We start from the raw sequence: 12,374 nt of genomic DNA, 5'->3' as shown, positions 1-12,374 counted from the left end.
CCATGAGCAGGGACACCTTCCACTAGACCAGGCTGCTCAAAGACCCATCCAACCTGGACTCGAAAAATTCCAGGGATAGGGCAGCCACAGCTTCTCTTGGCAACTTGTGCCAGTGCCTTACCACCCTATAATCAGATATTTCATTGAAAAACTGATGACTTAGTCTGAACTCATGGTGAAAGTTGAGGACCAAGGTGCCAGGATTTTTACCAGCATGGATGAGAGGAGTGGTTTGTGTGTTCTTTCTGTCAAATTTGCCATGAGGGTGGAATATGTAAGTCTTTGTAAAATAAATATCTGTGATCAGGAACACTCAGACGTTAAGTATCAGACAGTTTCCATTTTTTGTTTTCCTCTCTCTCCACTAATTTGTGTAGTGTGCTCAGACTTGGACATGCTGCTGCCTTCTGAGACTATAATGAAGCATAAATGGCTGACAGAATGGCAGTAATTGAAAGATCACTTTTTCTTCTGGACTTTTCAGTCCTAAAATATCAGAAAGAAGTTATGTCCTGTTCCTTGGAGCAGGAGAACATTCTGACTGTAACGCTTCAGCCTGCTCTTAACTACCTTGTGGCCTCTGAATTTTTACTTCTTATTTTTTTCCATCTCTGAAGCGTGTTGCCTTGGGTGATTGATCCCTTCTGATGCTCAGAAGTCTTGTGGATTATCATTGCTTTTTGTTTTCAGAACAGCTTGTGGACTTGCCCTTCACTCTCTGAGAGCTGTTTTGATACTGTTTTAATTCAAGAAGAGCACCAATGTAGCAGACTGAATGGTGCTGTGTTGCAAGCTCTGTGCTGCTCTTCTCAATTTCAGCTGCTTTGCAAATTTCTGATATCTGGTAGAAGGCTAAGGCAATGCTTTCTCCAGACCTGTGACAATGGGGAACAGGGAAATGAGAGGTGACTCCTGCATAGAGCCCTGTGCCTTGTGTCTGAGTCACACAGGTTGATTTTAGTACACCTTCCATCACACTGGATTTCAGTATAGATATTGCAACTTTTTAATTCCTCAGGGGAATTCGCTGAGTTTTGCTTGATCTTGAACATGCACAAACGTTGGGTAATTTAGCATGTGTGGGGTGCAAATCTCTTCATCACTTCAGGCAATCCCCAGAATTTTGTGGTAGTAACAGATCCTCGGGTTTCATGTGTACAGAGAGTAGAGTAGGTTCTTAGATTTCATATGGGTTTAGGTGAAAATGTTTAGAATAGCCACTTCTGGAGCATGTTCTGAAAAATTCTAACCATTTTTTCTTTTGTTTTGTCCTAGCACCAGTTCTTGAAAATTGCAAAGCCTCTATCCAGTCTCACTCCTCTGATTATTGCAGCTAAAGAGGCAGCCAAGAATAACCACTAAAGTGGTGAAGTCAACACAGTCATCATGTCAAGACTTTTAGATGTTCATTTCAGAGACTGAATTACTTGCCCTTCTCCCCTTCTGCTCCTTCTTTGCAGGGGTGTTCTGACAACTTTGACTTGCCCTGAAGGGTGGCATTCACTGTACAGGGAAGGGCACACAACAGGGACAGGGCTGATCTTACATGGTGAACTCTCCTTCCATCCTTGTGGTGGGGACGAGAGGGGAAGAACATTTTGTATGGGTGAGGAGATCTTTCTGAGAGCGTCTGAACCTGACCTCCACGTAGCGAAGCCAGTTTGTGTTCGTATTTCTTATGGTGTTTATTTTTAAAAATAATGTGGAGCCTTAGACCATGTTTATCTTAATAAATTAAATCTTTTGCTGGCTGCACTTTGCCTGCTTCTGCCAAGCTGCTATTACACCACGGAGGCTGCTCTGTGCTTTGGATGACTCGAGGAGGGAAGGAAGCAGGCAGCAGCAATGTGAACAGCTGTCAGCAGAGAGGGGAACGAGGGGGTGAAGGTGCATCCCTCCTGCAGCACTGCTGGATGCTTCGAGGAAGCGTAGGCAAAGCCTCTGTGTGCTTCCTGCAGCCATTGGAGAACTTAATTCATGGATGATCTTTTTGCCAAATTGTGTGAACTGCCCCCTTACTCCCCCCTTCCTTTCCCTTCCCCCTTTAGTGGCAACTCTACTAGTTAAACAAATCTCAAATATGTTTTTTTGTTGTTCTAGGAAATAAATCGCAGGGAAAAAAACGACAGAGAGCTCTTTTAGGGTTATTTTATCAGCGCTGTGAGGCTTTCTAGAGACCCTACCCTGTGTGATAAACAAACAAAGCAATTTCTATTCTAAAGATAAGATTTGCCTGCAAAATATGTTGAAAACTCTTGTTTCTTAGAGCAAGTTCAATGGAAAACAAACTGATAATGGATGCTGCTTTCTCCTTGCAGATGTGGAGACATGAATTTTTTGAAATTATAGTTTCTTTATGCTACTGATTCCTCGGGTTGCCAATAGTCTGTAAAACATCAGGAAACCTGGAACTACTAGAAGAGGGACTGGTTGTAAACACTGGGCTTATGTTCAGCTGTATACTGATTTTTAATAAAGTGGCTGCTGCGTTTCTTAACTTGGGGCTAGGGGAGAACTGGAGAATTCACTGTCACCAGACAAGTCTGTCATTGCTCTTATGGTGACCAGGTACTTGAATGTGTTGAATGAAGTAATATAACCTTTGTTTCTTACCCCTTCTTCTGCAGTCCTTTGGGATAGTGAGTGGCCCTCAAGGGAGTAACTTTACACACAGAGAAAATCGATAAAAAATTGTGTATTGTAACTGCGGGAGCTGCTTTCTCTGTACTGCTTTGGTCACACATGGGGTGAGTTTAAACCTATTCTGGAGTAACCTCTCATCTTTGTGTTGGACAGAAATTCATTCCTTCTTGCTGAGACCTGCTGCTGGCTCAGCCCTTTCCTCCCTGCACCTGGGCTTTAATGAAATAAATTTTTCCGATTGGCTCCACAGTCCATGACAGCTCTTATACCGGCTTTACTGGGTGGAGGTAGTTGGTGAGTTCTGTTGCTTCTGAGGGGCCTTCTCCCATTCTTTGTGCTCCAGGTTGGTCACTGTTTGACACAGTGAGGGGTGAAGTCTGTTGCCCAAATTTGCAGCCTCTCTCCCTTTGTGTGTGTATATTTAATCTCCCAGTATTATTAAGTTTCCTTTCACAAAGTTTGTATCCAAGGATGAATTCCTTGGGCAAAACAGTAGAGCTGCCAACCTGGAAAGGGATATGATCTATTAATGAGCTCATCTGCTTGGAGCGTAGGTGGAAATTGTGGAATGGAAGGCCACTATGCTTGAATAATTCCCTTTGAAAAAGACTTTGTATTCCCTCTGGAAGACTCAGGATGGCATATGTGGGAGGAAAAGAATTAGTGGCTGGATCTTTCTTGATCTAAAATCTCATTTGACTGGCAGACTTGGAAATTGATTATTTTTCTGACAGCACAGGGTTCAGTTTGATCCACAATGTGTTTAATGTCTCTGACTTCTCTTTAATTCCCTTCCCCACTCCCTTCTCTGCATCTCATTGAGATGAGAACCTTAATGCAGGTGTGCCCTATCTGCGAGCATGCATGGGAGGTTTTTTTCCTGCAGCAAGATTTCTGCCAAACTTCCCCAAATAAGATAGAAAAGGTTATTTTTATGTGGTTTAAGTTGCTCTTCTGGATCCTCTGTTGCATAATGGAAAGGGATTAACAGCGACTGTTTATCCCTCCTCTTACAATGTGCTTCTGTCTCGTCGACTTCCACATTGACTCGCTCCTGCCTGGTTTCTGTTGGCTGCTGGAGAGGGGTGTTGCCAAAAGCCTTTCGTTCTGCTGGGAAAAGCTGCAAGACTCTGCCCATGCCTGTGTGTCATCTTGTCCCAGGCTGTTTTGTCCCCACTCATGATGGGTGGGTGGGAAAAGGCAGCGATTGCTACAGCGTGCCTGGACCTGGTTTCTTGTTGCCAGACACATCATGTTTTTATGTTCTCCGAAAATCTTTAAAAAAAATTGTAATTAGCTTAATCTTAGGAGAATGGACTTATTTCGTTCTAGCTGTTCTGAAATGCATCGTTTCCTCCCCTGTCCTTTTATGTGTGAGTTGCCTGGCACCAGCATCTCCGTTAGCTTTTGAAGAGCCCTTCCTGTCTACAGCACCTTCCTGTCTACAGAGGGCTCTTAAACAGTGACTTTCTGACTGAAAATTTAACCTCTAGGGCTTATTTTTCTGAGAATATCTTGTTCCTGCTGTTACTTGAAAGTGACTACAACTTAACAGCTTCTTTGGTGCCTTTTTTCCCCCCCTAACTTTCTCTTATTAACTGATTTGCCTGAGTTGAAACCATTTTTAATCACAGCCCTTCAATATTAGCAGGCAAATTAATAATTAAGTTCTCTCTTCCATATTAGAACATTAAATATTCAATTGTTTTGACTGTCTTTTCAGAAAATTGGTTTCCTTTTTGAGGGATCTCAAGCAATCTTATACCAGAAATAATTTCATATCCTACAGTTTACAAAGGGCTTGGTGGAGGAAGAGGCTAAAACTAATCTTTTCTTAAACACAGAGATTGTCTTATTTGAGTATCAATTGATGGTAGCTTCAATAAGACTTCTCCTATGTTTCAAGCATGGGCATTGATTTATATTACTTTAGCTATTAGGGTTTTTTAGGGTTTAGAGGTTTTCTAAACAATTTGACTTGGGTCCAAGAGTTTGTGTGTGAGGTGTATGTGTGTGAGAGGAGACCATGTGGGAAGAAGGCAGGTTATTTGGACAACACTCTCAGGCACATGGTGTGATTCCTGGAGTTGTCCTGTTCATGGCCAGGAGCTGGACTCAATGATCTTTGCAGATCCCTTCTAGCTCAGGAGGTTCTGTGAGGCTGAGAGTGAAGAGCCAGGGATGGAGGGCACAGCAGAACTGGCTGGCTGCAGCAGCAGTAGCACACCTTTAGCCATCCCTGAAATGTCTTCATTGAGTGGACGTGTTTTTAAAGAACATAAATCTGACTGATTAGTTCCTACAGGCACTTCTCTAGGCAGGCATTATGCTCCTACCAAACTGCCTTCCCCTTTTAAACAAAAGGGGTGCAGGGATTTCTCCAGCAAAGGAGGCTCCTTGAGAAAGGAGGTTTCCATGGAGACACTTACTTGACTTAAAAGATCTGGCTAAGGCTTGAGAAGAAGTTTGGTGGGTAGACACCACATCGACACAAAAGCCACTGTTTTGCAAAGCAGCTGGGGTTGCTGTGTTTTGCTGCCAGCTTGATGTCCCTTTTCAGGGGGTTGGTTTTGAAAAAGTACTGAGAATGTTGCCTGCTCAGGACTGTGAGGTGTATAAAAGTTTGGCTCTTAGCTGAGATCTCTGTTAGTATCCTAATCCATCTCTCTCAAAATGCTGCTGGTCGGTGTAAGCAGGGCACGTTTGCAGCAGAGTACTGTGCAAGAAAGGATTGCAATGGTCTGTACCAGGTGCTTGCTTTCTTAGAACCCACCCTTCTTGGCTGACAGCAAAATTGGTTCTGACCAGTTTCCAAGAATAATATTTGTTTGAAGCCCATTCCTAATTTTACAGCTTGCATAGTCCATTTGTCTGGTGAATGACAACATCTTCAGTGTTAAAACTGTTAAAGGTGAACTGATTATCTGTTCATCTTTCCCCCGTAAAACAGTAAGACTTTTTAATGGCTTCTTATTTCAGCTGTAATAGAGAGCCTGTAGATGTATTTTGGGGTTGTAAGCCCAACTGGATGAAGCATATGTGTAATGAATGCTGTAGGATCTCATGGTTTGTTGCTGATGACAACTCACGGTGGCAAAGGTGGGATCTTAAAGAAGCAGCTGCCGACTTTGACAGGGAATGGCCAACAGCAACAAAACTGCAATAAGGATGGGAGCTGGATAGAAACTTCCTGCCAAAATGGAGCCTACAGAGAGCGGTGGGAAAGAGACAGAGTTGGTCCAAAGGGTAGGATGAAGCAAAGGTTAAAACTTCAATTGCACAGTTGCTGAGGAAATTCAGGGACTGTCACATCAGCCTCCTGCATCTCAAGGGAGCAGCGTGTCTGAAGGAGGAGAGCAGAAAGGAGCCTGAGAAGGGAAAAGGTGCTGAAAGTGGAGACTGGAGCAGCAATATGGCTCTGAGTCACAGCCTGTGCTAAGAGCTGGAGCTAATCCAGGAGGTTCACAAAAAATGACAAAATTCAGCTGAAAAGGAAAAGTGGAGCTAGAATGGAGGAGATGGCCTTGATGTGCCAAGGAACTGAAGAGAGAGGCCAGATTTCCTGAATGTGTGAAACAGCAGAAATGAATTTAACACAGGTTTCTGTGGATGACAAGCAGCTCGTTCCCTCCTGCCTTGCAGCATCAGTGTCGTGTCTTTTTGAGATCAGCTCTGCTTTGGGATCGTGTCAGCAGCCGCCCAACTTCAGTCTTGTGTTTGTAAAGAAGGCTTTTTGCTCTGCACCTACTGATTTCTGACTGCAGCTCTCCGCTGTTGGTAGATGTCATTGTGTCATGTCCCACCTGGAAATACAGAGGCTGTTGCAGTTTTAAAATCTGCTGGATAATGTATTTCTCTCCATGCTGTCTTGGCATAACTCTCCTGTACTGTACTGCTGAGTTTGTTTAATGTGCCAGGTCAGCTCAGCCATTTTAAAAATAAAAATTAAATAAGACCTTGATTAATTATTTGGTTCTGCTTGACTTGCTGTTTCAAAGACCCTTGCAGTGATAGTAGAAATGAATGGGGGTGCTTGAAAGAGGGGTTGTGTTTCTCTGACCTGTTTTAGATTAATCAGATCTCATTTGATTGAGCAAAATGACTACACTAAAAGCTGTTGCAGCAAGTGTGACTTTCACCTCTTATTTTAACTTGTTTGGACATAGTTAATGCTCTGGAAAGCAGGCTGGAAGCAGGATCTAGACCACATCTTGAAGAAGAAGAGGAGGCAGCTTGGATGCTTTTTTCCCCCCACATATAAAGTTTGGTGTCTGAGGCTCCTAGTGTGGAGGAGGAAATCAGGGGTGGGTTTGAGATGGGTATGTGCACCCACCTTCCCAGCATCAGTTTTTCTTCCAGGATTGGTGGGACAAGGCTGATAACAAGAACAAGAGTTCATCATACTGCCTGGATTTCATCTGACCTGGATGTTTTATTCTGAAGTCTGAGAAGCCCAACCCAGTGCTGTGAGGACTTTGAGGTCAGCATCTGTGGAACATGGGGGTGAGGAGCAGGAAGAAGCTCTGCCAAGCTCCTCTGAGTCAGATGGTGCTAAGCCAGGTTTTAGAGAACCCACTGAGAAAAAAGGGATGAATGCGGGACCTGACCACCTAGAATAAGGAAATCAGTGTTACTCCATAAACCCCCCTCTGCCTAGAACAGATGCTGGAGCTGGAGATTGCTTTCCATCAGCTTTTGTCAGGAAAACTAGAGGAGATACCCATCAAGTTGTATTTTACAAAGATGGGGGCCCCAATGTTTGAGCAAGAGGAACGTTGCAGCCGAATTGGCAGGGATTTGGGGTGATTCTCTTTGCCATGATGTGGTAGCATCCCACATTGGATGTCCTTGTCCCATTAGAGAAAAGAAATCTGACTGGGCCAACACCACCTCTGCAGAATCACAGAATGGCTTGGGTTGGAAGGACCTTAAAGATCCTCCAGTTCCAACGCCGCTGCCATGGGCAGGGACACCTTCCCCTAGACCCAGGTCACTCAAGCCCCATCCAGCCTGACCCTGAACACTTCCAGGGAGAGGGCATCCACAGCTTCACTGGATGACCTGTGCCAGTGTCTCACCACCCTCACAGTGAAGAATTTCTTCCTAATATCCTATCTAAACCTTCTCTCTTTCATTTTGAAGCCATTTCCCATTGTCCTGTCATTCCGTGCCCTTGACCAAAGTCCCTCTCCAGCTCTCTTATAACCCGTTTAGGTACTGGAAGGTGCTCCAAGGTCTCTACAGTGTCTTCTCTTCTCTAGCCTGAACAACTTCTCTTCCTGTGAAGCTTCACAAAGCAGGATACCAGGCGAACTTTGCTCATGGTAATGTACACCCCCCTCAAAGTGCCCCTAAAAATGCCCAGGATTGGTCCTGGTGGCTCTACCCCCTGTCCCATGGAGGGAGCAGAGTGTATTCTAACTAGCTACCATTATCCATGGTTTCTGGGGAGAACTTTCTGTCTTGGAGGCTTCTTCCCTTGAGATGAACTTGACTGAGTTGTCCAGCACTTGATGGGGGATGGGAGATGTTGGACAATGCATGATGTCAAGGCTTTAGGAAATGGTTGATGCTGATTTCAGTGAAGTATAACCTGTATGAAGGCTCTTCAGAGCCCAAGGCACCTTTCCTTGAAGGAAAATTCATAACCAAATCTAAAAACATATAATTATCAAAGGCTTATTCGATAGCTTAATAGTTTTGGGGTTAAATAATTGGAGTTAAATAATGAAGTTTTGGAGAGAAATGATTCTGGAGATGGACACAAGGTGACAATGCCTTGTGTCAGACCAGCTGATCTGTGAAGGGGGAGCAGGAGAGGAAGGAGAGGAAAAAGCTTTGGGGAAAACACAGCTTCGGGTCTGAGCCAGACACAGCACACTGGCAGCTAAATCCTAGTGGGAACAGTTATTCTGTGTGTATCTTCAGGATATTTGTTTATTTGGGAACAAAATAGGGGAATAAATGATAGGAGAAGCAATACACTGGCAGGTACGACAGTGAAGAGGTGTTCCTTAGCACATGCTGCAGGAACACTGCAGCTCCTCATGCTGAGGATGCTTTGACTGGGTCCCTCATTTTCCAGCAGCACCCAGAAGACTCCCAAGTTTTGGTTCTCAAGCTCATCTTTGAGGAGGCTCTGCAGCTTGAACACGGTGAGCAGGGAGCTGGCTGGGCTTGTCCGATCCTTCCTCATTCCTGGGGCTGTGATGCCCTCTCCCGGCAGCTGCACAGAAGAGTCCTTTCATTACATGTTCATTTTCTACGAGCAACCTAAAAAGAAACTTTTTGTTTCTTTTGGAGGATGCACGCTGAAGGCAGCGGGCATGGATAAGGAGGTCATCCTGAGGTGGAATCTGGTGTCCCGCTGTGTCTGTTCCCTTGTGATCCTCCCTCCTCCAGCTTTGCTCCTCTCACGTTTTTAAGTTGCAGTGGCCTCGTAAGGCAAACGTGTTCCCCCCGGCCATGGGTTCATGGGTTATGTGTGAGCCCTCTGCTCCCATCCGAGCATGGGTCCCTAATGCTGGGTTCACCGACACCCTTGTGCTTCTCCCAGGTCTGGTGGGACTTTCTGGTGGGCCAGGTCTGCTCTGACGTACTGGTTATGTCTGGTAAAGGAGAAGAGGTACTGTGCCACGATGGCTGGCAGGGCTGAGAGAGGCTGCTGGGCAGAGGCTCCTCCCCTGTGAATGCAGTCAGGGGCGAAGTGAACCGTGACTCATCCCTCATTCCACTCCTTGCGCCCTAAAACCACTAACCTGCCTAAATTTGGGGCTGACAGCTTTTCTGACAGTCCAGGTCATGGTCCTGCTGGCCACGTGTGCAGCTGTAATGGTGTCCAGGGCTCAGGTGTGCCTGGATTGTGCCCTGGAGGGCGGCAGGCAGGTAAGAGTCCTCTCTTTTCTCACCAGTGGAGAGCTGAAATGCTCAGAGGCAGACTGGGGAGTGAGTCTGGACTGGCACAGGAGGGCAGTGAACTGGGGGGCAAACTGCTCCCTCAGTGCCACTCCTTTTCATTCCCCAGTGTCGCATTTCACTGAGGGGAACTGCGAGGAGTTCTTTTAAAAACGGAAGGAAATTAAGCCAAATGAGGCAAATGTTGTATCTGAAAAGCTGCTTATTGATAAGAGAAAGGAGAAGGAAAAGGAGTTGCCCAAACAAAAGAGGGCTAGAAGAGACAGAAAAGAAGAAAGGAAAATGGAAAAGGACTGGGGGAGAGGAGAGAGAGGGGACAGAGCGAAGAAGAGGGCGTTACCCCCAGCCCGGCAGGGCAGCGCTGTCGGTGTCCCGGCAGGGCTGTGCCGCTGCCGGCCTGTGGCAGGGCCGGCTCCGAGCGAGCCTGCGCGGCTCCCGGCGGGCGCGGCTCCCGGCGGGCGCGGCTCCCGGCGGGCGCGGCTCCCGGCGGGCGCGGCTCCCGGCGGGCGCGGCTCCCGGCGGGCGCGGCTCCCGGCGGGCGCGGCTCCCGGCGGGCGCGGCTCCCCGGGGCGGCCCGGCGGGCGGCTCCCGGCGGGCGCGGCTCCCGCGGCGACGGCCCCGGACACGCGGTGAGAGGGAGCTCGGACGGGAGGAGCAGGACCCTGGACAGGGTCACGGCGAGGGACTGGATCGGGACAGCGGGGTTGGAAGCAGGCAGCCCAGGCAATGACGCGGGGCGAAGTGCCAATGCGGCGGTCAGGGGCACAGGAAGGCAGGACAGGTGTGGGAGCGAGCCAGCGAGGGCAGGAGAGCCAGAAGGGAGGCTGGGGCCAGGGCAAAGGAGGGAACGAGCCCCGCCAGCGAGCAGCAGTGCGGTCAGTTTTTATACCCCCCCGGCCCCTCCCAAAGTCCGCTCGCTAACAGGGAACCACTGGCCCAGTCCAGCCTTTCTTTGCCACCCATTGGCAGAGACCCGATCGGAGAAGCCCCTCCACAGTGTCTCCTACTGCCTGCCTCATGGGAGGTGCTGCCAGGCGAAGTCACCCCAGAGAAAAGGCTTCTTCTAGCTGCCTCCTGCACCTGGCACATGTGCACCCCTCCTCCACATGCCTCCGACAACCATTGTTGAGCCGTAACAAAACTGAATTGGCTCCTCACACCCAGCCTCATGGAGAGGACAGGAAGCCCCTAGACAGGAAGCATCCACCACTTTCTTCTGTTCCTCACATTTTCTAACCACATCAGCCTCTAACCCCACCTCTCACGCAAGGCCTTTGTGTTTTGTAGTCACTCTGAAGCTGCCTAGGCTTTGGGAACAGCCCAGCCCAGGGACACTGTGAATTGTCCCATCTTTTTTGCACCATGAAGAATCCACCAGGTAGGTCCCAGCCCAGGAAGGACCAGCATGAGATCAGTGGTAATGCTGGAGCACAGAAAGATAGTGATGTCCCCAGAGCAGGCACCAGCCCATTCAGGTCTCCCCTTGCACCAGGGAGAATGGGTTGGGTGCTCCTGAGTGGGTGCAGGAGCTTTAGGCAATGTCACCACTGGTGCTGGTGTGCTGGGGAAGGGAGGTCTCATTGATGGTGGGTCCCACTGGCCAGCCTGTGTCTCTTTGCCCATGCCATCCACCATGTGAAGGATAAGAAGCACCCAATGAGTTCTCTGGATTTACCCTGGTGATGACAAGTGTCACCCGAGAGGCTCCACGGTGGCAAAGCTGCAGCACAAGCAACAGCCCAGGCTGAGAGACATGGGGCACAGCACAGTTTTAAGAGCCTGAGTGGTGGGAACCATATTTGCCAGTCCAAAATGGGACATCAGCTCTGAGTCCCCACAAAACTCTTTGGCTGCTCAGTTCCCTGAAGGGTGGTGTGTAACCCAGGGATAATGGGGGATCTTGCTGCGACATCCCCACCACTCTGGAGGGAGGAACCATCAGGGTAGGGCTAACGTGGACCTCCAGGATCACCGACCAAAGAGGAGGAGGAGGAGGCAACACAGAACAGCTGCCTGTGTGCTCAAGAAACAAAACTCTGAAGTACTTCACTCCTGAGACCTGTCACAGTCCTCCCTCACCATTTGCCACATTACGTTTCTTGGACACAGAAAAATTTGGCCAAGGGATGTTTTATCACACCCTCTTCTTCCTCACTGGTCCTTGCATGATTTTCCCCTCTGGGAGTCCCTTGGGCTCTCAGGGTACCTCAGGCTGTATCCTCCTGGGTGTGTTGCAATCTCCTGATTTCTGCCGGGAAAGGACAAAATGATGCCATTTCTTAAAGGACAGCCACAAGCTATGGAAGAAGAGTGAGGACTGTCCCTTCCTCCCTTTAGACAAGGCTGTATCCACTCCAGCAGCAGCCAGCTGTGCTGTGGGAGAGTGGGAAGTGGAGCTGCTGCAGGAACAGCTGTGAGAGGCAGAGTGTCCCTGCCAGCTGCTTTGAGGACGATGTAAAAGCTCCCTCCATCCACTCCACACAGCCTGTATTTGGGGCTGGTCCCCCATGGTCAGGCTCATGATGTGTCTGCCTGGTCTCCCTTGCTGCCCACCTGAGGCATGGGGCTTTCCCAGAAACGAGGCTCAGAGCTCCTCCCTGAACCCCAGGACTTGGGAGGACTTGCCTGGCCATTCTGCCTGTGTGAGGTGATTTTTTTGAGTTTATATTTTGACTCTTGGGTTAAGTTTTGCACCTGGTGGCTTGCACACTCCAGAATAAATTGCCATATCTTGGGCACAACTGGTTGGACTTTGCACCATTATCCACAGCTGCTGCCATCCTCGGGAAGGGACAGCAGCATTTCTTGGGAGCAAG

The 12,374-nt window shown here is 48.1% G+C and overlaps 1 protein-coding gene across 8 annotated transcripts in view; it reads left to right on the top strand.

Annotated features, from left to right (window-relative positions):
- PAK1 (p21 (RAC1) activated kinase 1) overlaps nucleotides 1–6,608 on the top strand; it is a 75,505-nt gene extending 68,897 nt beyond the window's left edge. For 7 of the 8 annotated variants that reach the window (XM_010401004.4, XM_010401006.4, XM_019286737.2 and 4 more), the window contains one exon: nucleotides 1,276–1,362. In XM_010401004.4, coding sequence (XP_010399306.1) covers nucleotides 1,276–1,362 — 87 coding nt within the window. Of the gene's footprint in view, nucleotides 1–1,275 lie in introns of all 8 variants that reach the window. The other variant, XM_019286735.2, reaches the window with a different exon arrangement.
- Nucleotides 6,609–12,374: the final 5,766 nt, after the last annotated feature.

Source organism: Corvus cornix, chromosome 1, assembly GCF_000738735.6.
Source record: "Corvus cornix cornix isolate S_Up_H32 chromosome 1, ASM73873v5, whole genome shotgun sequence".
NCBI lineage: Eukaryota > Metazoa > Chordata > Aves > Passeriformes > Corvidae > Corvus > Corvus cornix.
This window is presented reverse-complemented; position numbering and strand designations above follow the sequence as displayed.